Here is a 26,901-nt window from a genome sequence, read left to right on the forward strand (position 1 = left end):
TTTTTTTTTCAGATTTTGCTAATTAGTGTCTTTGAGACAATTGTAAAAGTGTATTTTATTTATGATATTTTAACATATAATATATTTATTATTAGTTAATAAAAATGTTTAGTGCTTCAAATAAAGTACATTAAACACGTAACAAAATTCTTCTTTTATTTTCACAACATACTAAAATCCTTATTGGGCACACATTAAAAGAAACAAACTTGATTTAGAAGAATTTTAATTGTATAATAATCTCTTTGGTTGCTTTATTAACCGCGAGACATCATTACCAGATTCATGATTGTGCAATATTTATTTAAGGGATGGGCAGTTGCGTTGCTTCTTCAAGAAATGGGGGGTTGGTTATCGATTCAAATCAATTCAATTAGGGCTTCAAAGTGGCGTGCAGATTCAGAAATATGTCATTATTGATTTGTTCTCCCAGTTTAAGCTTGTCTCCACGCCAGAGCTTAATCTGTCTGTACGTGATGTGTTGTTCTGCATTTGTATAATTATAAAAATGCTCCATTGCCTCATAAGTCAGTGGACCAATATAATAACATTTATTTATGATAAAAAAATATTAATTATCCACTCTGTGGGTCAGTTTCATTAATTTGTTGACATTTTAGTTCTTTATTATTATATATTTATCTGACAAATTATTATATTTATTTATGTTGTATCTACTAATACCATTAGATAATAAGTTTTAAGAGTAGTTCAAATAATTAAATAATAATGATGTAAATTAACGTTTAGAAGACTAAACATAAAAACAAAAACAAAAAAGGAACACAGCTTATACCCTATATATATATATATATCTCAATCGAGTTAATCATGTTTTGGGTATTTTATTCCAAATAATTTTATTTCTTAACTTATGTTTTCTTTTAATTATAAGAGTGTATTTATATTTAATTTATTCATTTATAAAAATGGATGAATTTATTTATTTTTTTCACCACCCTAACAAATATATTGGAAAGAAACCATCACATCACCCAACTGATCAAACTCAATTATGGGAGTAAAAGGTTGCAATTCCAAATAGAGATAGTTTGCTGGTTTTTGTTTTTTTATAATAAAATCTAATATATATATAATTTAGTGAAAAATTAATTGAGGTCTATGTAATTAAAATTTAAAATATCAAATTCACCTAAATTATCATTTATCACTAAAAACAAGACGAAATATCTATAATCATTGGGAATAAGAAGGAAAAGGAAAGAAGAACAGCTCAACCAAAATGGTGATAATCATTTGTATCTGAAGGATCAAATATATGTGCAGCAATTCCACATAAATAAAAAGAAAAAGAATAAAGGATAAAGCAGATGAGATGTTGCCCAACAGAGGAGCATTACAAGAAACCGGAAAAAGCGGGGTCAAAAGATCCATTAAAATCTAAGGACAACAATTCCACATTTCGTTGTCACTTCTTTCTCATTTTCCACTCGCTTCCCCCCTCCCCTCTCTCTCTCTCTTCCTCGCTCAGCTCCACCACTCAGCTCCACCACTTCAGATCCAGGTTAGTCGTCTCTGCTCTTTGTCACTTACTGTCCATTACCATTTGTGGGTTTTGATTATTTGATTTATTTGTCTCATGCTTACATCAGTTTCCGAGGGTTTTGTTTGTTGAGGCTGGGGTTCTGTGGCTTCTTGTTACCTAGTACCGCGTTGGGTTTGAATGGATTTCGGTTGTAGTGAACGGTTTCTGTTGAATGAGTCAGATGGGATCATTGTGGGATGCTATTTTAGTACGTGTTTAAATCTGTTTTTGGGTGTTTGAGGTTTTGGGTTTTATTGGGTCATGTTCCTATGTTTATGTATTTATGCGAATTTTTATAGGTGTTTGAGCTTTTGGGTTTTATTGGTTTATGATCAATTAATCATGAGAAAGACGGGTAAAAGCAAAAAGAACATGAAAGTGACACTCCTGGCTCAGGTGTTTGAGCTTTTGGGTTTTACTGGGCTATGATAAATTAATGATGAGAAAACTGATGAAAGAAAAAAAAAAAAGAAAAGAGACACTCCTGGCTTCTGCATTATTTTTCAGTCTGTTTGCAACTTGAGAAAGAAATAGAAATGAATTGGTTTTGCCCATTTTTTCTAGCTTGGAAGGGAAGAGAGAGAGGGAAACCGGAGAAAAACAATGCAACATGTCTAACTTTATTTTTATTTATTTGTTTTTCTTATTTTCAAGATGATATTGCCTCATTACTTCAGTTGTGAAGATATTATTTTCTTCTAGTTTCCTTTGCGCTTCTTTACAAAACCAGACAGTGGATTGTAACCTATTCCCCTACAAGTTACAACAACATATCAAGCATTTGTCTCCCTCAAGAAACCTATTCCCCTACAAGTTATTTCCCTTAATTTATTTTTCATCTCTACTAGTTTCAAGCTCAAGTACCAATGAAAAATAGTTCACCTAAATTAGAACAAAGGATCTAGTTTGGATCACTTGATCAGTTCCTTGACCTTTTATGTCACCTCATGTTAAGAAAATAAAGATTCAATTTCCAGCATGTCTTCATCTTTTACTCTTCAATCTGGGAAAAGTAATGAGAATGAAAATAGTTTGTTAAGACTCTACATTGAGGTATTCATGGGGTACTGATGTCATGACCTGAAACTTCTTTGTTAGGGATCATTTAATTTTGTTGTCATTTTTGTTTTTCAATTCTTGTTTTCAATTTGTTTGAAAGAAAGAAAAAGAAAAGAAAATGTGTTTAGTGTGTGTTGTTTTTTGTTTTAAAAATAGAAACACAAAAATGATCCGTGTTCATATTTTTGTTTCCATTTGACCAACAAGCCACGCTATTCATTAATCCAACCTCTGGTGACTGACCAACCACACTCCCTTCATCAACTCAACCTCTAGCGACCAATCACCCTTTTTGTAAGGGATGTGTATTTTTGTTAATATAAAATAATTACGTAATATTCAATTATCTGATCAAACAGACCACATCTTTTTATCAAACATTATTTTAGTTCTTTCTTCGAAATTTTGAAAATCAACAACATTATCAAACACAATTTTTAGTTTCTATGTTTTAACAGGAAATAAAAACAAACACATGAAAATTGACAACATAATCAAACAAGCCCTTAGTTTCCACTTGTAGCTTCCATTTGTGTCTTCTCATTTGTTATCATAGTTTTGTTTGGATGCAGGTCTATTTATTTTTGGATACTGTATTAGACTGAAGGCATGTGAGCTTCTCCTTTTATTCGGCTGAAAAAGGAACCCCATTGCAATACTGGCTCTTGGAGTAACTGGATGACTCTGAGTATGCATTCATTTTGATTAACTATGCAGAAGAAATTGTTTATGGTTGTAGCTTCTTAGTTTTCTACAAAACATTAGTTCCTTGAAAGTCAAATGGAAGAAATACAGTCTCAGTCTGATAACTACAGATCATCATCTTCATCAGCAAGTAGTCCAGCAAGTAGGGTGCCATCAAGTAATTTTTTCTATCTGCGTAAACCTGGTTCGCTTAGACAACCCATATCTTTTGAGGATTCACCAGACTGGGATGACACAGATATTGAAGTTAGGGTGGAGGAAGGAGGTGACTCCATCAATGCTGCAACCACTCCAGCTTCCCCATCTCTCTCAAAGCTTAATAGTGGGTCATTGCCCTCTCCTCCATTGCCAGAGGGTGCTGTTGTTGCCAGAAAGATTGCAGGGGCTTCAGTTGTTTGGAAGGACTTGACTGTTACCATAAAGGGGAAAAGAAAGTACTCTGATAGAGTTGTTAAGAGTTCAAACGGTTATGCATTACCAGGGACTATGACTGTTATCATGGGTCCTGCCAGGTCTGGGAAATCAACACTCTTACGGGCTATTGCAGGTTTGTAGATTTCAATTGATTGATAATAATAAAAGTGCCAGTGACCATGCAGATGAATAAAATCTAAAATGATGCTTTCTTTCTATTTAGGAAGGTTGCCTGATTCAGCTAAAATGTATGGCGAGGTGTTTGTGAATGGAGAAAAATCACACTTGCCATACGGGTCCTATGTAAGTTTTTAATTATGTTATGGTTGCAATCAGTTTTATTATGTAAATTTGGTACTAGCTTAATTCAAGTAGGCTATTGTTGAATTTGATCTGTCTCATACTGTTCACCAAGTTTAAATTTGTACATTGAAGTTGTGGTACTGAGTGTTTCATTCCTTGTGAACCAAAGACTATATTTCTACTTCAGTATATTGAAATTATGCTGACCAGTGCATGTTTATCTAATATATATATATATATATATATTCTTTTGTAGGTTGTCATTTCTTGTTTACTTGTAATCAATATTCCATACATGTTACATTTATATACTGGCATAACTTTAAATGGTTTAGATAAGGTTAACTGTTTTGAATATGATCCCAACGCTGCCTCCTAAACCAAACTTTGATAGAAGATGTGAAGGGTGCACATAAATGTTACATAATTACACTGACCAGTGCATGTTTGACTAATAAAATGTTTTGTAGGATGGCATTACATGTTACTTGTATGCATTCCATGTGCATTGATTGTAACCTATGTATCAACTTTATAGAGCTTAGATAGGTTCATTATTTTTAATATGATCCTCATTGAACCTCCTAAACCAAACTTTTATAGAAGTTGTGAGAGGTGCACATAAATGTTTGGATCCAATCTCTTCCACAATTCCATCTCCCATGTGATTCAGCCAATTGACCAGTACTGTTGTGTATGATTGTTCTGCAAAGTTTGCTGCTTGGGCTTGATAGTGTATTGATTTTTTCTTTAGTCAATGCATGTTACGAAGTAAGCTCAAGTATTTTTGCTGATGGAAAATAATTGAATAAGAATTATGAGAAAATAAAGGGTATGTTTACTTGTGGAAAACTAGAGTAGTTTTCCAAAAAATATCTCTACAGAGATAGAAAATTGGAAACTATGTTCAAAATAGTTTTTTTCTAAATTGGAGAATAGAAAACAAATTTTCTGTTTTCAAAAATTGTACTAGACTTTAGAAAACATCTTAAATATATACATGTTCTCTAGGGAAAACACGAACCCCACTTTGACTCCTGTTAGCAACAATTGTTTCCCTTTTGCTTCTCTCTTACTTCACTTTTTCCTAGTGTTTCATTCGCACCCATCCCTTCACTCACCACACCTTTCTCTCCTCTTCCTTGCTCCACTCTACCATTGTGAAGGCGAGCACAATCGGCCTTTTCTCTTGTCATCCTCATCCTTGCCACTATGACGATGCCCTCTACCATTGTGACAACAAGCATCATCGGCACCCTTTTCCTTGCCGCCTTCTTCCTCTCCTCTTGTTGTTCTCATCCCTCGACTAGTACCCCTACGCCTCCCTCTGCCACTACGACAGTGACAACTCCTCTCTTCATCAGGCCGCCCTGACCATTCACCTCTCCCCTTGTCGTTGATCTTTATATCTCTTCTTCTACATGACTTTGAACGCATTCTCTTGTCTTTTTGAAGTATAGAACTAATTTCATATTTAATGGAAATGAATGCGTTTTCCATTTTTCTCTTATTTTCTGTAGAAATGGAAACGTGGAAATAGAGATTAGAACTGGAGATGGAAAATAGAAAACATTCTCTACAAGTAAACATGTCCAAAACTTTGAGATTTCTTGGATTTATATCTGGATCTGATGTGAATAAAAATTATGACTCAATATCTGGATCTGTTATGATCATCCACTTGCTTGCAGCATCCTCATCATTTCTTATACAATGTCACAACTGCCATTTAAATGCTTGGGAGTATATTAAGTTGAGAAAGAGAATTTTTACCAAGAGAGTTAAGATGCTTTAGCATCTGTTATGTGTTGTCAATTAATTGAGAAGTACCAAGGCTGATGTGTTTTGGCACAAGTTACCGTCTGTTGGTTGAGAATAAGCCTGTGAGAGTGGTTGGAATGGGTGAAAGCAGCAGGTTGCACTTTACAGTTGTTTAGGATTGGAGTTGAGAGTTTTGTTTGTTTGTTTTTTTCAGGAAGGTTTTATTAACAAAGTGAGATTGAAGAAATATTTTTTCTCTGTATATTTTTCACAAATACATGGATTCCTCTCTTGTATTTATAGAGGAAGAGTACAATATGAAAGGAAATAATAGTAAAAGGAAAGAAGAATATCCTTAGCATATTTTCTACAAATAGAATATTTCTACACTCCCCCTCAAGCTGGCTTAAAGATATCTTCCATGGCCAGCTTGCTCACTAATTTTTCAAACTGACTTTTGTGTAACCCCTTGGTAAGAATATCGGCAATTTGATCAATTGTTGGAATGTAGGACATACAAATTACCCCATTATCAATTTTCTCCTTGATAAAGTGTTTATCCACCTCTACATGCTTAGTCCTGTCATGGAGCACTGGGTTATGGGCGATGGAAATTGCAGCTTTATTATCACAGTAAACTTTAGCTGGTATGGAAGCAGAGACCCTTAAGTCCTCTAGTAGCCTCTTTATTCACATGACCTCACAAATCCCATGGGCAACTGAACGAAATTCAGCTTCAGCACTACTTTTGGCCACCACGTTTTGTTTTTTGCTCCTCTAAGTGACTAGATTACCTCCCACAAAGGTGCAGTAGCCCGGTGTAGATCTCCTATCAGTAACATTGCCTGCCCAATCTGCATCTGTATAAGCCTCTATGTGAAGATGTCCACGTTTTTTGAAGAGCAAACATTTTCCAGGAGTTTCCTTTAGGTACCTTAGAATTCTGTAGATAACTTCAAAATGTTGTGAACCAGGTGAGTGCATAAATTGACTTACTACACTTACTGCAAATGCTATATCAGGTCGAGTGTGAGATAGATAGATGAGTCTACCCACAAGCCTTTGATATTTCTCTCTTTCTACCACATCTTTGGCTTCGACAAGTTGTAGCTTCAAATTAGGTTTGATGGGAGTTTCAGCTATCTTACACCCAAGCATTCCTGTTTCATTGAGTAAATCCAGGACATACTTACGTTGGTTAACAAAGATTCCTTTCTTAGATCTTGCAAACTCTATTCCAAGAAAATACTTTAGAGGGCCCAAGTCCTTGATCTCGAACTCATGAGCTAGTTTCCTCTTAAGCTCGTCAATCTCTCCCCTGTCATCACCAGTCATTATTATGTCATCTACATAGACAATTAGAATAGCTCTCTTACCGTCATTAGAGTGTTTGAAAAACATTGTGTCTGCTTGGTTCTAAGTATAACCATAGCTTTTCATTGCCTTTCCAAACCTTTCAAACCATGCTCTTGGAGACTATTTCAGACCATACAAGGATTTTTTTAGACTGCATACCTTGTTGGTACCGAGGCTCTTCTCAAATCCAGGGGGGAGGTCCATAAACACTTCTTCGTCCAAGTTGCCATTTAGGAAGGCATTCTTTACATCGAATTGGTGAAGAGTCCAATCAAAATTCACTGCAAGTGAGATGAGGATTCGAATAGAGTTTATCTTTGCCACTTGAGCAAATGTCTCTTGATAGTCGATGCCGTATGTCTGGGTGAACCCCTTGGCAACAAGTCTTGCCTTGTACCTCTCTATGCTCCCGTCTGCCTTACATTTTACAGTGAAGACCCATTTGCAATCTACAGTTGTCTTGCCTTTCGGTAGCTCCACAATTTCCCAAGTGCCATTTTTTTTAAGAGCATTCATCTCCTCATTTACTGCTAACTTCCAATTCGGATCACCTAAGGCATCCTGAATTGTTCTTGGTACATGCAAGTTAGAAATATTTGAAAGAAATGCCTTGTGGCTATTGGACAATTTTTGGTATGACAGGTATTTGGCGATAGGATGTTTAGTACAAGATCTTACTCCTTTTCTAGTGGCAATAGGGATATCAAGATCAGACAAATCAACTGAGGAAGAATTTGAAGAAGTAAGTTTAGAATTACCTTGACTGGAAGAAGGACCATCATCCGAAGATGTCAATTGCTCAGTTACTGGAAGGATATTCGGATCAATAGCATTTCCCTGAGATTTTCTTCTGATATAAAACTGAAGCTCAGGTTTCGGATTGTTTTGATCCGTTTGTAGTAATTCTCCCCCTGATTCTGATTCCATTATGATGTTTGGCACATGTGAACTAGACACATCCTGTTCTTTATTGTTTTGAGCACTAATTTTCTTGGATCGTTTATCAGAGTGGAGTGGAGTGTCAATCATATCTAACATATTTGGAAGAGATTCAGGAATTTTCAAAAAATTATCTTCTTCTACAGGTTTAGAAATTTGCAAAAAATTATCTTCTTCTATAATATTCTCCCCCTGAAGATAATTTTTGGTAAAATAGGGTTGATTTTCTATGAAAGACACATCCATGCTTATGTGAGTTTTTTTTGTCAAAGGATTAAAGCATTTGTACCCTTTTTTTCTAGGAGCATAACCAACAAAAACACATTTTTCAGCCGTTGGATCTAATTTGGATCGAAAAATTTGTGGAATGTGAACAAAAAAAATGCATCCAAAAATTTTTAAAGGCAGCTCACAGTACAACCGGCACATAGGAAAAATCTTTTTCATGGAATTTAAAGGTGTCTCAAAGTTTAAGAGTTGAGTGGCAATCCTATTGATTAGATAGCAAGCAGTTTATACAGCATCTCCCCAGAGGTATTTTGGGACATTCATAGAAAACATAATAGCCCTAGTTACCTCAAGTAAATGGCTATTTTTTCATTCAGCTATGCCATTCTGTTACATGTAAAATACCTTCTCTTGCAAAAAACCCCTTAAACATGCATTGAAGTATTCTGTTCCATTATCAAATGAAAGAATACTAATTTTTGTTTGAAATTGGGTTTCGATCATATAAAAGAAATCTTTGAAAACACTTGCTACGTCGGATTTCTTATTAAGCAAGTAAACCCAACATAGTTTAGTATGATCATCAATAAAAGTTATAAACCATCTTTTACAAGATAAAGTGGTAACTTTTGAGGGTCCCCAAACATCGCTGTGAATCAAATAAAATGGTTTTGAAGGACGGTAAGGTTTGAGAACAAATTTAACACGATGATTTTTAGACAAATGACAGCTTTCACATTGATACATAGAGCAATCCACTCCTTTAAACAATTTTGGAAATAAGTGTCTTAAATAAGGAAAGCTAGGATGGCCTAGCCTAAGATACCATTGCATTATTGGATCAACATCAGAAATTAAACTCTTACCACTCAATTCATGAGCTTTTTTATTACCGAAGAAATCCTCATTGAAGTAGTAAAGTCCGTTTATCTCTCTGGCACTGCCAATTGTCTTCCCCGAGTTATGGTCCTGAAATAGGCAATAAGAATCAAAGAATGTAATGCGGCAGTTAGAATCTTTGGAAAGTTTGCTGACAGACAAAAGATTACAAGTTTAGGAACGTGAAGTACTAATTGAAGATCAATACTTTCAGAGATTTTAATGAGGCTTTTGCCAGCAATAGAGGAAAAACTGCCATCTGCTATCCTTACTTTTTCACTACCTGAACAAGGATTATATGAATCGAATAGATTGGACAAGTTGGTCATGTGATCAGATGCCCCTGAATCAATGATCCATGGAGTAGATTTTAAGAAACTTGACAAGGCTAAAGGAATTCTACTTGAATGAGCCAAAGAACAATTAAGTGTACCAGGTAATGAATCGGACTGTAGCAGTTTCATAATTTGATTAAGCTGCTCTTTTCTGAAGGGTCTTGTTTGTGGTTGATCAGATTTAGGTCAAATCTGGGCAAGAAAATAGATCTTGAATGGGCTGGCAGTCTATGACAGGTCTGGAGCGGCCTAACGGGTTAAACTAGATCTGGATCAGGTCTGAGTTGGCTGAACAGCCAGCAATGGCAGGCTAAAGATCTTCTGCCGACAGAAGAGAGGTACCCGATCAGCTAGGACAATACAACCAACTAGCACGGATGTCGTCAACCAGCCAAACAGAACCCAAGGGCGGCGTTGACCTTAGAGTGAGGCAGCGACAGTGGGCGGAAGACCGGATCTAAGGAGGCGGCGCAGCAATGGAAGGCAGCGAAAAAGCGGTGATGATGGTCGGCAGATCTAGCGAAAAAGCGGCCAGCAGTGACTGGATATTGACACAAAACAATCGGATCTGATGGAAAAGGCGGCTGGCGATGGCGCGATTGGAGCGATGGTTGCTGGTTGAACCACGACGGCTAGCGACAGCTACTGTCGGCCTTGTTCGCTGAACTTCTGGTGGCGGGGAAGTCCTCCCGTTTGCTGAACTTCTAGTGGGCAGAGCGATGATCGGTTCCGACAGAGGAACCCAGAGAGGCCCTTCGTTAAATGAGGGCAGGTTAGCCAGCAATGAAGGCTGGGAGATAGAACAAGCCCTAAGACCTAGGAACTTGGCTCTGATACCATATTAACAAAGGGAGACTGAAGAAATATTTTTTCTCTGTATATTTTTCACAAATATACATGGAAGTCTAGAATTCATGTAGCCGACCCCACATAGTGGGATAAAGGCTGGATATGTTGTTGTTGTTGTTGTTTATATTTTTCACAAATACATGGATTCCTCTCTTGTATTTATAGAGGAAGAGTACAATATGAAAGGAAATAATAGTAAAAGGAAAGAAGAATATCCTTAGCATATTTTCTACAAATAGAATATTTCTACAGGTTTCAATTAAGTTTTTCAAGTTTTCTCCTTGCACTTAGGTCTGGTAAAATCCTCTGTTCTTGGCTGTGGTTGTTCTTATTATTTTCCTTTGCTTCCCTCAGATGCTTCATATTTGTCTGTGTGCATAAAAACAACATTACAAGACGTTATCCCAACTTGTGGGGTTGGTTACATGAATTCTAGCTCTCTAGTTACTTCTACCTATGGCCTTATCTTATGCAAAGCCCTTATTAACTAATATCATTCCTAAGTTCTACCAAGTTTTCTTGGTCTTCCTCTACTTCTTTTGCCAAATACTTGGTCCACTCCATCCACTCTTCTCACAAGAGCCTCTATTAGTCTTCTTTCCATATTTGTTTGTGCATAGGTGTAATAAAATCCTTTATTCTTGTTATGGTGGTTCTGGTTATTCTCCTTTAGGTTCCGAAGTTGCACATTTTCACATAGCCCATGTTGATTGTGAATCTTTCAAGTTCCTAAGAAATTATTCTTGATTAGATTGGGCTTGCAGCAAAGTGTGCTGAAGTGAATTTCATGAGTACAAAAAAGAATCAGTTGGGTAGTCAATGTTTTTTCTTTTGGAACTGTTCAAAATCCTGATATGTCATTTTCTGTTTTCTTGACTTGCAGGGATTCGTTGAGAGGGAAACCACACTTATTGGATCCCTCACAGTCCGGGAGTTCCTTTACTATTCTGCACTGCTCCAACTTCCTGGTTTTTTCTGTCAGAAAAAGAGTGTGGTAGAGGATGCCATTCTTGCTATGTCGCTGGGCGATTATGCAAATAAACTTATAGGTGGTCACTGTTATATGAAGGGTCTTCCAAATGGTGAGAGAAGGCGTGTCAGTATTGCCCGGGAGCTTGTCATGAGACCACATATTCTCTTTATTGACGAGCCTCTTTATCATCTTGACAGGTGCTTTCTGTTTATTGTTTTTGTCTATCTTTACTCTGGTTTAGGACTGGAAGGGCCTTAACTGATATTTGGTATCTTTGCCTTGAATGATCTACATTGTGTTATGTAACTTTCAAATGCATATTTACTTGCAGTGCGCACTTCTGTTCCACTTGCAATAGAATTGGAGAAGACATTTGTTAGTATTGTTTTCACATAATCAAAATATATGAACTGTTAACCGTCTATAGGTGCTCTTAATTTACAAGGTTTGACATTTATACTTTTGGTGTAAAAGGCATTGAAATTGCCTATATAAATTACCCACAAACAAGAGAAACCTTCTATCTGCTGGTAAAATCATTTTTTTACTCGTCTAGATTTTGAACCGTCAAGATATAATTTTATCTGTGTTTGAAGTTTTAAACCGTTCTTCCAATCAAGATGTCATTTTGTCTGTATTTACAGTTTCAAAACACTCTTGTCGTTAATTCTGGTAACTCTAATTTTCTGAGTGTCTTGTTGAATTGTGCCTGGATTATGTCCTTCATATTTAATGGGGCAGGTCACTGTCACCACAAGTGCCATATTGTAGTATGCTTTGAGCTGTACTCCAACTCTAACAAAATGTTAGGGGCTCCTTTTCAGCGTGTCTGCACTTCTGATGATGGTTACATTAAAGAAGCTTGCTAGCACGGGTTGCACTCTTGTATTTACTATCAACCAGAGCAGCACAGAAGTTTTTGGACTCTTTGACCGAATCTGCCTTCTTTCCAATGGAAACACACTCTTTTTTGGAGAGACGTTGGCTTGTTTGCAGGTAAGGCATCGGTTTTTGCCAATTCAGTTTGCCTTCTTCCGTGTTGGTCTGTATAATAATTTCTATTCAAGAGCTTCTGAGCAGATCATATGTGGGTTGCCTTCAGTTTTTGGACATTGAATTGTTTCCAGAATAAAGTTGGATTTTGGTTGTGGTAGTGGGACTAATATCATTACTATCACTACCATTGTAATTGCCGTTATTATTTGCTACAATAAGATGGTAAGGAGTCAATAGAAGCTAGATGGTGCACTAAGTTTCAATATTTGAGATTCTTATCCTCCAGGTTATGTGATCTTATAATTAACTTTCTTCTCTTGATGAAGCACTTTTCAAATGCTGGATTTCCTTGCCCAATTATGCAAAGTCCTTCTGACCACTTCTTACGCGCAATAAATACAGATTTTGACAGGATCATTGCTATGTGCAAAAATTGGCAGGTATTTACTTCTTTGCTAGGATTATCTTAATTCTTTTAGTCTGATCTTCTTTCATGACCCTTAGAGAAAAGGTAACAGTAAAAAACCATTAATTACAGCTAGATAGGCGGTTAAGGTTGTTTTGTTGGTTGGTTAATAAATTGAGGTTAAAATGGTGATTGTCCACCTTTTTGTGAAACATAATGCATTCTTTTACCCTCTTGGTATGTGTTCTGTAACATGGATCGAATTGTGTTTACAGGATGACCAGGGAGATTTTTCATCCGTAAATATGGACACTGCTGTCGCCATACGCACCCTTGAAGCAACTTATAAGTCATCAGCAGATGCTGCTGCTGTTGAGACTATGATCATAAGACTCACTGAAAAGGTATAGGCTTTATTATGTACATTTCTTGTCCTGTGTAGGCTGGTCTTCTTTAATGTATTCTTGTTGAGTTATGTGCCACATCATATAATCACGTACTTGTACTGGACATGAGAGTTAAGTCCATGTAAAGCATTACGTATTGACCATGAATCCTAATTCTGTTTCTGTATTAAAGAGCTTCATTAGTTGTTATAAAGTGTGAAGTTATAGTTTCATTAGGAGTCACTTAAGATGAAAGAGTGCTAAGGTTGAAAATTGAATTTTCTGTGATAAATAAGGAAGGTATTGGATTCCCTTCTCAATATACATGTGGTAAGTGTGCTGAGATCCGTAATGTCTCTCATTTTCCTGATAAATTTGACTCTGTTGAGTGTTGACCGTTGAGATTTGCATCTGAAAGATACCCAAACCACTTTTTTTTTTTCCTTTCTAATTTCTGACTTCTTACTATTTATTTTTTTTCCTTAGTAAAAATGACTGAACTAATTATCATTTGAAGCTTTTGCCCTCAATCAACTTCATTTGTTACCTGCAATTATTGTCACAGGAAGGTCCATCTCTCAAAAGCAAGGGGAAGGCAAGCAATGCAACACGAATTGCAGTTTTGACTTGGAGATCCTTGCTGATTATGTCAAGAGAGTGGAAGTACTACTGGCTTCGGCTAATTCTCTATATGCTTCTTACAGTCTGCATTGGTACAGTATTCTCTGGATTGGGGCATTCCTTGTCATCTGTTGTGGTGAGTTTCCTAAGTTCAGACTGAACTTTCTTTTGTTGCGACATTTTAAATATTGAGGACAATGTGCATTTATATCATAGGTCAATTAATAAAGGATGCTGTTGCCTAAACTTTGAGAAGCCTTTGCTTTAATTAAATCCCTCCTGGTTTTAAAGTTACGATTTGATGCCTGTACATTGGTCATTTGTTTTTTTTTTTCTCCTTTTTCTTAAAAAAAATACAAAATTGGAGCTATTACTTGGATTATTACATGAAACCTCATGTGAGTTTAAATAGGATTCAGCAAAGATAGAATGTATGGAAACTTAATCTTTTGATTCTGTGATTTGAGAAATCAAATATTTCATTTCCTTTTCAAACACACACTAATTTCTCACATGTCACATGCAACAACTTGGAGTGAGTAGATACACTACTGGTACTAAGCTGTATCTAACCAACCATAAGATCATGCTCTTGAACAGGCTTGCTCAAACTTAATAGGGAATCTGCACCATCTTATGAGTTTGTTGGACGTAGGCATATGTTATACTTCTGATGGCAAATCATTGGTTGTGATTTTGTGAGATGGTCAAATGGTTGAAGAACAATAGACTTTGGCCAATGGCCCATACAAATTCTGTGATTTTATTGAGATGATCAATTGGTTGAAGAACAATTGACTTTGGCAAATGGGCCATGCAAATTCTGTCATAGGCCACCGGCTCATGTTGAATCATAATCATCAAGAACTTCCTTTATTCCTCATCTTCTGCAAGTTAATCCAAAAAGTATAAAATTCACTAGCACGTGAAAGGATGATAAATTTTTTGGCAACAGCAAGGTGAACAAGATGACAACAAATTCATGATTGCAGGGGAAGGAAGATGTTTTATTTATTTATTTATTAGGACAGTAGAACTAAGAGGAGTTAGGCTGGATGAATAGCAAAGTGCAATCAGCCAAGTAGTGGAAGCATTAATTTAGCACAAAATATGCTTGACCTGCTCTGATACAGTGTAATAAATAAATAAATTCTCTATTTGAAATACGTGGACTGAATCATTACAAGAAAGCCATCATGTGGATGTATGGACGGACGTCCATTTGGGTGATACAGAGACTTACTAATAGTAGTTATGATTTCTTTTAGTAAATAATATATTTCCTATCCAAGATTACCATCATTTCTCAGATTTTGCATGCGTGAGATTGTAGTAACATACAAAAAATGAGCATAGGTGCATTCCATCCATTCTAAGATCAGTGCTCCCATGTGTATACTCTTTAACACCTCCAAAAAAGTACAATGCAATGAACAACAACAAATTACAAGCCTTAATCCTACTAGGTGCCGGCTACATGATCTGGAAAATATAGTCAACCAGACAAAATACAATTATTTTTCAAGTTATGTTTCTGCAGTAATGTTTTCATCAAAATCTGGTATTCCCTCAAATTGTTCTGGTAATTTTTGGGATATGTACTTTGTTGTTTGACAAACCCATCTGATGGATTAAGCCTTGGTGTGTTGTTGTAACTTTGTTGTTTGGACCTGTTTCCTTCCCATTTTTGCTTATGCGGACTTAATTTTTGGTACTTTATAGGAAAATACAATTTTTTCTTTCCAATCAAACCTTTCCCAAAATTCTCAGCCATAATCGCTGTTGTGTTTGAACAGTCACATGGTAATGTAATGTTGTTTGTTGTGATTTGAGGTTACATGGATTGGCTTCCTTTGCAGAGGTTAAATTCCCCAAGTAGGCCCAAGCTTGATACTGACTGTTGGAAGAAACGTACAGTTAAACTCTAGCTTGAAGTCACTGAAAGACACACCACTAGTTTCACCTTTTGCCTGATGCAAGATCTTATGTCCTAGCATTGTTAATAATGCAAAGCTTTATCTGTCACCAAGCTATTCTTTGTCCTGTGTTTGAAGAACTAAAACCATGTTTTGATGAACCTCTGATACAACTTGTGACAGTAGGACTCTGGTAAGATTTTCAAATTTTGTGGTCACAATCTTTTGGATGTTCCCTTTATTTTTGCCAGTTACATGATAAGGACAAAATAGCAGACTTGATAAAGCTTGGCAATTCTTTTTTTTTTTTTTTTCAAATTTTTATGTTTATGATATATTCCTTGGGTGTTCGCTTGCTTTTTTCAGTTATAAGACTAAATTAGCAACTATACTGTTCCTTGACAGATCTTTGTCTATTGTTTTGTACATGGTTGTTGATCCCTTGAAGTTGAAGCTTATAAGATATATAGAACTGTCATGTTGGTGTTCAGTTCTTGGTGTCTAATTATTTGTCAAAACCCCAGTAGTAGTTGGTTGCTTTGCATAACCTTACAGAATATTATGCAATATATATTCATGTACTGATGACCGTAGGATGGACTTGCCATTTAACTTGTATAATATCCTTTCTATCTTGTCCAGTCCTGTCTTTTAACTAGCGTTTATGTTGCTCTCGTTCTCATCTATCTTCAGCTGCTTGTTCTGTTTCATTTTGATATGCCTAACATTTCTTTGTGATAAACCTCTGAATTGCAGACTAGAGTTGCTGCAATATTTGTATTTGTGTCATTTAGTTCACTTCTAAGCATTGCTGGAGTACCTGCACAAATGAAAGAAATCAAGGTAACAAGAATTGCCACTTTCTTGTTTTGGAAGTTCATTTACATGGCAGCTTAAGTTCAATGAATTCAGCTAGATTTAATTGTCGTCAAAATATTCCTTTTTTATCCAGGCATGGTATTAAACCAGATTGTGGATAGTTCATGAGTAGTGAGACATACATAACCATAAATGACAGTGATCAAAGAAGATCTAATCAAAGTCCAAACTAAAGCCTAAAGGGAGGTTTTTTTTTGTAAGTAATGGGGAGGTTAAGGGAGTTGGATTACTGTTTTACAGTTTACACTATGTATTTGTGATCTAATTATTATGTGCCCAAAGTGCTGTATTCATAGCAATATGCATTACTTTAACAAAATTGGTTTGAAATTCCTTTCAGGCATTTTACTTTAACAAAATTGGTTTACCTATTTTACCCCTCAAATTCCATTCTCAGAATCTCAGTTCCTCAATTCACTTTAATGAACTAATGTTACTTATCTGGATCTAGGATTCTTTGGGGCATCACAAGCCCAATGGGTCTATTATCATTTCTTTCAATGACTTGCATGACAAGCCTTGGCAGTAACGGTTTACTCCTTCGTGATTGTCGCAAGTACAAGTTGTGGAAACAACTTCTTTGCAAAGCAAGAATAAGACTGCATTAAAAAAAAAAAAAAACCCTTAGGCCCTTCACAAACAGGGAGAGCCTTGTGCATTGGTGCCACCCCTTTAACAATGACTAGCATGCAAGTTTGCTTGGTGACCTTATTGATGGGCTTGTTAAGCTGACTTTGGATTCAGTAAGATCAAGATGATTGGTTACTTTGGGAGGCATGCTGAGTAGGACGAAGAAACTCTTATTGGTTTCTTTGAGTAGCATGCTGAGTAAGACCATGAACTTTGATTGGTACTTTGGGCTGCATGCTGAGTAAGACTAAGAAATCTGATTGGTTACTTTGACTGGAAAACTGCAATAGGGATAAATGATATTAATAAAGGGTAAGAAAGGAATTTCAAGAGGTTTCTGTACCAGATGAAAAATTAGCTTACGACCCTGTCTTTTGTTATGCTAGTAGAGTACTTTCAAGACCACTCATTGTGATATTTTTGCACTCTTCTTATTTGAAATAAATACCACCCCTTTTGTGTGTAATTTCAGAAGCATGTACAAAGCTGCTGTGCCTCTATCTGAATTACATAATGATGGTTGTACTTTTATCTAGCCAAAAGGGGAATCCTTTCTTTCTGAAATGGTTTTTATTGGAAGGATTTGCTGACTGATGTGGCTGGTGCTATTTGAGGTTAATGGGAACTGAGAGGAATAAGCAAAAATGGCAGAAGAAAATATAAGTTGTGCCATGTCCTTGAACATTTTGCTACATGCTATTCTGTTCTGTCATGGTTGCTCTAGATCAAAGAGAGGCTGCACTGCATGCGCAAATATGTTGTGTCAACTTAAGGATTGCATGCAGTTTTGTAGTTTCCTTACAAAATACACCTTGGTTGCTTGTAGAAGTGTGTGTGCATTCTGCTGTATTTCAACTTTCAAATTGGGGATTTCTTTGAGGATGTTTTAATTGCAACCTTTATTGAGTTCCAACTGTGTTGGGCTTTTCTAATTTTCATTCAGTTCCTCCTAACAGTCCTGTGGCTAAGATCATTTCCCAGCCTTGTTTTCTGAAGTGAAAAAAGTAGTATTTTCATCAGGAAAGTAAGGAATTCAAACTACCTTGATAATATAGCAGGCATAACATGATTCTTCTCATAGTGTGGTTCCCCATCTTATGTTGCTATTTAGTGCTATCTTAGGAATCTTTATAAGCTCACGTTACCTAGTGGGATTAAGGATTGTGATGTTGGCATTGTGCTGTAAATCTTGCAAATGATCAATTTGATGATACGAGTGTTATTAAAAGCTCAAGGTGCACTAAGGCACAAAAAGGTGTTGGAGCTTGAGGCGCGCGATGCAAGGCGAGGCACGCGCTTGATAGAATTAGGCGCATGCTTACTAAATATATATATATATATATATCCTACTTGAAAAATAAGGTATAAAATAAGTCACAACTCCTAATAACATATTTACAAGTATGTTATCAAGGAAATTAAAAAATTCAACATATACTAATGAAAATAACAATTAAAAATGTCAAAAGATATAATCTAAAAATCTTTAAATCAACTTAAATTAAATCTTAAAAAAAATTATAGGTCTTAAATCTTAGTCAAGATTAACTAATTATGAATTTTAAATAATTTAAAAATCATTCTCATCATCAAGATCAAGCATTTCTATATTTTTGTTGAAATCCTGAATGATTTGAAGAGAATTTGGAGAGGATTGCGGTAAGAGATTGAGACCATAATGAGATCCAATATTCAGGCTGATTATTTGGGGCTGATTTTATGTTTCCATACTTGTTGATTCTCTATGTACATGTTAAATAGGGATCGAGTATGTAAAGAATATTTGAACTAATTGAATAAGAGTTTGATTCAATTTCCATATTCTCATCGTCTTTATGGTATCAGAGCTCAGGTCATTCTAAAAACCCTAGCAAGCCATGGCCGCCAGCCATGAGTCTACCCAGTCGGTAACTCAGGAGGGAGAATAAAAAATAATCCCCTCCATGGGTTTGACCGGCAGGTTTGAAAATTCCTCAATTTATCTTACCGTAGAAAAGTTAAATGGTAAGAACTACCGAGAATGAGCCCAATCCATCAAGCTGGTCATCAACGGCAAAGGCAAATTGGGCTTCCTTATCGGCGAGATCAAACAACCACCTTCCAAGGAAGTAGCGGCCTTCCAGAAATGGCGGTCTGAAAATTCCCTCATAACCTCCTACTTGATCAACTCCATGCGACCAACAATCGGCAAAACGTACATGTTCCTGTCGACGACGAAAGACGTGTGGGAAGCTGTTCGCGAAACCTACTCCAACGCCGAGAATGCCTCTCAAATCTTTGAGATAAAGACTCGGCTGTGGCAAATGAAGTAGGGAGAAAGAGAGGTGACGGAATACTACACGGAGATGTTGGGTTTATGGTAGGAACTGGACCTCAGCTGTGAAGATTCTTGGGAGTGCACGAGTGATAGTGTGCGATTCAAGAAGAGAATGGAGAACGAGAGAGTCTACGAGTTTTTGGCTAGGCTCAACAGAGAGCTTGACGATGTGAGGAGCTGAGTCTTGGGTCGCCAGCCATTACCTTCCATTCGAGAAGTGTTCTCCGAAATTCGGCGTGAAGAAAGTAGAAGTAAGGTGATGTTGAAGGAGAAAATCGCGCCTGGGCCTGAAGCTTCAACCCTTGTAACCTGTGGGCCTCCCATAGGATCTAGGCTGAGACAAAATAAAAGGCCATTTTGTGACCATTGCAAAAAATCAGGCCATTCCAAAGATACCTGTTGGGTTTTATATGGAAAGCCTGCTAACTGGAAGCTCAGACATCCCAACAAATCCCATGGGTACCAAGCTTTAACTGAACAGCAAACAGAAACAATCCATCACACTCAATTGGCCTCTATTGGGGGTTTTAATCCCGAGCAACTTGAGAAGTTATATGCTCTTTTTTCAACCTTTCAAGCCTCGGGTTAGTCTTCTACTTCTCTGCCATCAGGTTCTTTAGCTCACAAAGGTACTTTTTTGACTGCTCTTAGTACTACTTCGCGCTGTACACCCTAGATTATTGATTCTGGTGCATCCGACCATATGACTGATACCCATCATTTATTTTCCACATGTTCACCTTGTGCTGGTAACTTGAAAATAAAAATTGCAGATGGCACTTTATCCCCAGTAGCTAGCAAGGAGAGTATATGTATCTCTAAATTTATTACTTTAGAGTCTGTTATTCATATTCCGAATCTGTCTTGCAATTTGTTGTTTGTTAGTTAGCTAACCAACCAATCTCATTGCTCAGCTACATTTTTGTCTTCCCATTGTGTCTTTCAGGCCGTATTCGAAAATTCGGCCTAGGCGTTAGGCGACCACTGGTCGCGACGATTAAGGGCTGCCCGGCACCCCTAGTCACCAGGCCCGATTAATCGGGCCATAACGGCGCCTAGGCTGCCCAAGCGGCGCCAAATCGCCTGGGTCGCGCGCGGCTAGGGTTGCCTAGGTCGTGCGCGTCCTGGGCAAACCTATTACCCCCTTCCCTTTCTGTCTCTGGTCGTTCATCGCAGGTCGTCTCTCTCTCTCTCTCTTGCTGCCGATCTCGTCTCTTGGTCGTTCGTTGTCGCCGTCGATCTCGTCTGTTGGCCGTTCTCTCTCGTCGTCGCCAATCTCATCTGTTGGCTATCATCTCTCATCGCCGATCTCATCTTCCTCCAGTATGTATCCATCTTCCTCTGATCTCATCGATCTCGTCTGTTGCGTTACTGTTTGCTGCTCCTTGCTGCATGCTGTAGCTGGTCGCTGCTCGCTGCAACAACTTGCTGGTTGCTCCTTGCTGCAGCAGCAAGCTTGCTGTTGATCTAGGCCCCGTCTAGGCGCCAGCCTACCGCCCGACTAGCGCCTAGCTCGTTTTTGAACACTGCTTTCAGGACCTATCATCGGGGAAGACGATTGGCAGTGCTAAGGAATGCGAGGGACTCTACTACTTTGATGACGCTCACATGAGTAAACAGTGTCATCCTCTTATTTGTAATTCTACATCTACTCTTAGGGATAGTGACCTTTTGTTATGGCACAAACGAATGGGTCATCCAAGTTTTCAATATTTAAAATATTTGTTTCCTTCACTTTGTTCAAATAAAACTCCCTTGGATTTACAATGTGAAGTCTGTGAACTTGCAAAACATCATCGCACTACGTTTCCCTCATCTCCTTATAAACCGTCACTACCTTTTACTCTGATTCGCAGTAACCTTTGGGGGCCTTCACGAGTTCCCAATAGGACCCACACAAAATGGTTTATTACCTTTATTGATGACCATTCTCGTCTCTATTGGGTGTATTTACTACACTATAAATCTGAGGTTAGTTCTGTCTTCATGAACTTCTATACTATGATTTACACCCAATTTCACACAAAAATCCAAATTCTTTGTATTGATAATGGCAATGAGTACTTCAATCATTCTTTGGGACCCTATCTTCAAGACAAAGGTATTATTCACCAGAGTTCTTGCGTTCACACCCCCCAACAAAATGGGGTTGCTGAACGGAAAAATCGGCATATTCTTGAGGTAGCTCATGCGCTACTGTTCACCTCTCACATGAAAATAATTTTTGGGGTGATGTCATTCTGACCTTTGCATTCCTCATCAATCGAATGCCTAGTTGAGTTCTCTCATTTGCAACCCGTCTCCAAAAGTTCCACGAGATCTTCCCTGATTCTCGACTCAGTTCATCTCTCCCACTTTGTGCTTTTGGGTCCACCATGTTTGTCCACATTCACGCCTCCCAACGTACTAAGTTGGATCCTAGAGCTCTCAAATGTGTCTTCCTTGGTTACTCCCCTACTCAGAAAGGTTACAAATGTTTTGAGCCTCTCTCATATAAATTATATGTGAGTCTGGATGTCACATTTTTTGAGCATACTCCCTACTACTCGCTTCAGGGGGAGTCCTTGAGTGAAGCTCGACCCTCTGACACCGACTTCGATGTTGCGATCTTTGAGTCTACCCCTTATAATACACCCTCTCCTTTGTCCAACGCAGAAGGAATCTTGAAGGAATCTTGAACTCAGGGGGAGGTGTGGGAAAACAAACAGACAGGGAGACACTTGTCTACTCAAGGAGACCTAAATCAAAGCCTGATGAGACTCTCGCATCCGAACCACCAAAAGAGTTTGAACGGATGATAGTTCCGACTACTCATGAGCCAAAACCCAATCTTGACCAAGTAAAAAATCTTGATGACTTACCCATTGCTCTTAGAAAACAACCTCGTTCATGTACTCTCCATCTTATCTCAAAATTTGTATCTTATAATGCTCTTTCTGCCAAGTGTTGTGCTTTTACGTCTAACCTTGACAGAATCCAGATTCCTAAGAATATTCAAGAAGCCTTGGAGATTCCAGAATGGAGAGAAGCAATGATGGAAGAAATAAGGGCATTAGAAAAAAATAGAACTTGAGAGGTGATGACGTTGCCAAGGGGGAAGAAACCCGTGGGTTGTAAGTGAGTGTTCACGGTGAAGTACAAGGCAGATGGCACAGTAGAACAGTACAAAGCCCGACTAGTTGCAAAGGAGTTCACTCAAACATACGGTATTGACTACACCAAGACATTTGCACCAGTAGCAAAACTGAATACTATACAGGTTCTCTTGTCCTTGGCAGGAAACTTGGACTAGCCACTACATTAGTTTGACATCAAGAATGCTTTTTTGAATGGTGAACTAGAGGAAGAAGTATTTATGATGCTACCACCAGGATTTTACAAGGAGGGAAAAGAAACCAGAGTATGTAGGTTGAAGAAATCTCTATATGGGTTCAAGCAATCACCAAGAGCATGATTTGATAGATTTGCGAAGGTAATTAAGAATCAAGGATATCAACAGGGACAGTCAGATCATACTATGTTCTTCATACAATTCAATGATGGAAGGAGGACCATTCTAATTGTGTATGTCGATGACATCATACTCACTAGAGATAACATAGGAGAGGTAGAAAGATTGAAGAAGGTCTTAGCCACAGAGTTTGAGGCAAAAAACCTAGGTCAAATGCGATATTTTCTGGGAATGAAAGTTGCCAAATCAAAGAAGGGAATTAGTGTCTCCCAGAGAAAGTATGTTCTTAACCTTTTGATTGAGATTGGTATGCTTGGTTGCAAGCCAAGCAATACCCTGATTGAGGCAGGGAAAAGAATGGAAGACGTTGGAAAGCCTGTGGATAGAGAAAGATATCAGAGGCTAGTAGGTAGATTGATCTACCTATCTCACACTAGACCTAACATTGCTTTCGCTGTAAGTGTGGTCAGTCAGCATATGCATTCACCAAAAGAGAGTCACCTAGAAGCAGTATATAAGATTCTCAGATATCTGAAAGGCTCTCCAGGGCGAGGTCTATTCTTTAAGAAATGAGACAGTAAGAAGATAGAGATCTATACAAATGCAGATTGGGTACGCTCAGCAGAAGACAGAAGATCTACTACCTGGCTATTGCACCTATGTTTAGGGAAATCTAGTAACATGGAGGAGTAAGAAGCAGAGTGTGGTAGCCAGAAGTAGCGCCGAAGCTAAATTCAGAGTTGTTGCACAAGGGATGTGTGAAGGGCTATGGTTACAAAAGCTTTTGGAGGAACTACATATCACAGTAGAGTTCCCCATCAAACTCTACTGCGACAACAAAGCTGCTATTATTATTTCCCATAATCCTGTTCAACACGACAGGACTAAACATATAGAAGTTGACAGACATTTTATAAAGGAGAAAATTGAGAAAAGGGACAATCTGCATGACCTATATCCCTACAAGAGAACAATTGGTAGATATATTCACTAAGGGGTTACAGAGGTCTAGTTTTGAAGAGTTTATCTGCAAGTTGGACATGATCAACATCTATGATCCAACTTGAGAGGGAGTGTTGAAATCTTGAATGATTTGAAGAGAATTTGGAGGAGATTGCGGTAAGAGATTGAGACCATAATGAGATCCAATATTTAGGCTGTTTACGCTGATTATTGGGGTTTAATTTTATGTTTCCATATTTGTTGATTCTCTATGTACATGTTAAATAGGGACCAAGTATGTAAAGAATATTTGAACTAATTGAATAAGAGTTGGATTCAATTTCCATATTCTCATCGTCTTCAATTTTCATCATTAGAAGCATCATCTCTAATATCTTCTTCCACATCATCTACTCTTCTTGTTGGATGATTTCTATGGTTTAGAAGTGTGATGATAGTTTCATACATTTTTTTGGTAGGTAATATACTAGACTTGAATTTGCATTTTTCTTTGTTTTGGTGACTTAATGTTGCATTTTGTTACTGCATGCCTTGAATTTGTTCAATTCTCCCTATCCATCTTCATCTAGTTCAAATTTAATTGGAGCATTTGAAGTAGTAATTTTTTTACTTATTGTCAAATTTGTAGTTGAAGCAATAAATTTAAACCCTAAACAATAAAAAATTAAATAAAGCAACAAACAGTGAAATAAAAACCTTGAAAAACAACTAAAAAGCCCAAGGTGCACGCCTTTTGGTCTGCGCCTGCCTGGAATGCTTTCAGGCACCCAGGGTGCGCCTAGGCACGCCTTTAATAACACTGGATGATACTGGGTGGTTTTTGTGCTGAGTATTTTTCTTGAAATTTCCAGCTATAGATATTGTCAAAGCAGGAAATCTTTAACAAATTCTTATAACCTGTATTCTGCAAATTTTCATTTCTCAACACACAACAGTCTTGTTGCCAGTTGAATGATTTTTCAAAAGGAGATGGGCTTGAGTTGGATGTTTCCTGAGATAGAACTTTCTAATTTGTTGAGCGAGAAAGTACTTTCACCAAGAAAGAAAATCATGTTACAGCCTTGAATAGAAAAGAAAATGACACCATCATAGTACGCGTTCCCTTATCATGCTAACTGCTAAGATTAACCATCTGTTATTTGCACAACAAATGTCATGTATAAGTTCATTTGAAAAGTTGCTAATTAATTACTGCATGTATTCTACCCAATAATAACTTAACCAAATTGCAATATATGATGCAGATATATGCCTGTGAACAATTAAACCAGCATTCAGGAGCATTGGTTTTCTTACTTGGGCAGCTTCTTTCCAGCATCCCTTTCTTATTCCTTATCTCCATTTCATCCGGCCTTGTGTTCTATTTCCTCATAGGACTGCGGGACGAGTTCAGTTTGTTGATGTACTTTGTACTAAATTTCTTCATGTGCCTCCTGGTAAATGAAGGACTGATGCTGGCTGTTGTTACCATTTGGCAAGACATGTTCTGGAGCATATTAAGTTTGGTTTGCATAAACGTAAGCTCCAACACAAAAAAGTACTCTAAAGTCTTATTTTGTTTGGGTTGCTTAGGAGTCCTATTACTCTGTCGCTATTTTCTCATTGCTTATCTTTCACCCATTTCTTTTTGTACTTACTTTTCAAGAGTAGCATTATTCTCTTCATTATATGATTCTTTCATTCATTATGTATTTTTGCCTTTGATGTATTATTTGCAATCAACATTGAAATTAATTTCTTTGGCATGAAACCAATAAGTTATTACTACTGAATTTGGGCAATTGGTTATTTCTTCTTTCTTTCTTTTTTTTTTTTCAATTTTTTGATTAAATGCTCAATTGTGTGGCGTTTCAGGTGGTAATGATGCTTTCAGCTGGTTACTTCAAAATTCGAAGTGCTTTGCCCAGACCTGTATGGATGTATCCGGTATCCTATGTTTCTTTCCACACTTACTCTATACAGGCAAGTTGAACTTTCTATGGCATTGCATTTTTTTTTTTTAAACTTAATGCCCTGGCTTTCCCTCTGATCTGAGCTAGATGGTGCATGCATGATTCTACTGTTAACATTATTGCTGTTCTTATTCTAATTTTAGTCTTTAGCTAGAAATAGTGGTATTTCTTTAATTTGTAAACTTCAGATTAGTACCTGAACTCAAAACATATAGGCATATATGATTAGCAGGGGTTTGTTACTTTTTGGCTGAAACTTAATAAATAAATTCTCTCTCTCTCTCTCTCTCTCTCTCACACACACACACACACACACATGAATACCCTTTTTTTATTTATTATGTTTTTCATGGTATCAGAGCTTTGGTTCTAGTAAGCCCTAGGTTCAAGTCTCGTTTTATGTATTCGTCTCTCAATATCAGCGTCCTGTTGTGCGCTTCTAGTCTGTCATGTTAATAATGTCCACAAGCAAGTTACATTTTAGAGGGAGCCTCAGAAAGCTCGATATATTTTTAGGACAAATAGTAACTAAACATTTGGTAACATCCTAGATGTGGTTATGATGATGCTGACGATGGTGAAAAGATCTCATGTTCATGTACACTGCTGCCCTGCTTGTGTTTCAGGGGCTCTTGGAGAATGAGTACATCAACACTAACTTTGCAGTTGGGCAAGTAAGAACCATATCCGGATACCAGGCCCTTAAAAGTGCATACGAGATCTCTGCCGACAACAACTCAAAGTGGGGGAATTTACTGGTGTTGTTTCTCATGGCAGTTGGGTATCGTCTTCTTGTGTTTGTTTTGCTTCAGTTTCGTGTGAGGAAGAAGCTTTCTTTGTGTAAACTTTTCCAGTGTAATAAGAACACAGACAATAATGCAAGATGAATGAAAAGTAGAATTTGCCTATCTGGCTATAAAGATTTTGTAATTGGTACCCCCTGGCCCTGCTGTATTTGTACTAGTTGTTTGTTAGAGAGCCTGGAATGGAATGCAATACTAAAATAGAAGAGGGTTTTGACATAGCCTCCATTTCTC

The 26,901-nt window shown here is 37.3% G+C and overlaps 1 protein-coding gene across 1 annotated transcript; it reads left to right on the top strand.

Annotated features, from left to right (window-relative positions):
* The first annotated feature begins 1,331 nt into the window (after nt 1–1,331).
* Nucleotides 1,332–26,886, top strand: LOC127803863 (ABC transporter G family member 3). The gene is made up of 12 exons (XM_052340445.1): nt 1,332–1,525; nt 3,178–3,857; nt 3,948–4,027; nt 11,258–11,544; nt 12,172–12,343; nt 12,670–12,783; nt 13,025–13,153; nt 13,701–13,892; nt 16,429–16,515; nt 25,157–25,429; nt 25,767–25,874; nt 26,491–26,886. The coding sequence occupies exons 2-12, from the start codon at nt 3,386–3,388 to the stop codon at nt 26,749–26,751; spliced, it is 2,175 nt and encodes a 724-aa protein (XP_052196405.1). The 5' UTR covers nt 1,332–1,525; nt 3,178–3,385; the 3' UTR covers nt 26,752–26,886.
* The last annotated feature ends 15 nt before the right edge of the window (nt 26,887–26,901 follow it).

The sequence above is a fragment of the Diospyros lotus genome, chromosome 1 (genome assembly GCF_014633365.1).
Source record: "Diospyros lotus cultivar Yz01 chromosome 1, ASM1463336v1, whole genome shotgun sequence".
Lineage (NCBI taxonomy): Eukaryota > Viridiplantae > Streptophyta > Magnoliopsida > Ericales > Ebenaceae > Diospyros > Diospyros lotus.

Coding starts and splice junctions, on each gene's coding strand:
- LOC127803863 (XM_052340445.1), top strand. CDS start 3,386: ATGGAAGAAATACAGTCTCAGTCTGATAACTACAGATCATCATCTTCA. Junction 12,344..12,669: donor AGACGTTGGCTTGTTTGCAG/GTAAGGCATCGG, acceptor CTCTTGATGAAG/CACTTTTCAAATGCTGGATT. Junction 25,875..26,490: donor TCCACACTTACTCTATACAG/GCAAGTTGAACT, acceptor CTTGTGTTTCAG/GGGCTCTTGGAGAATGAGTA.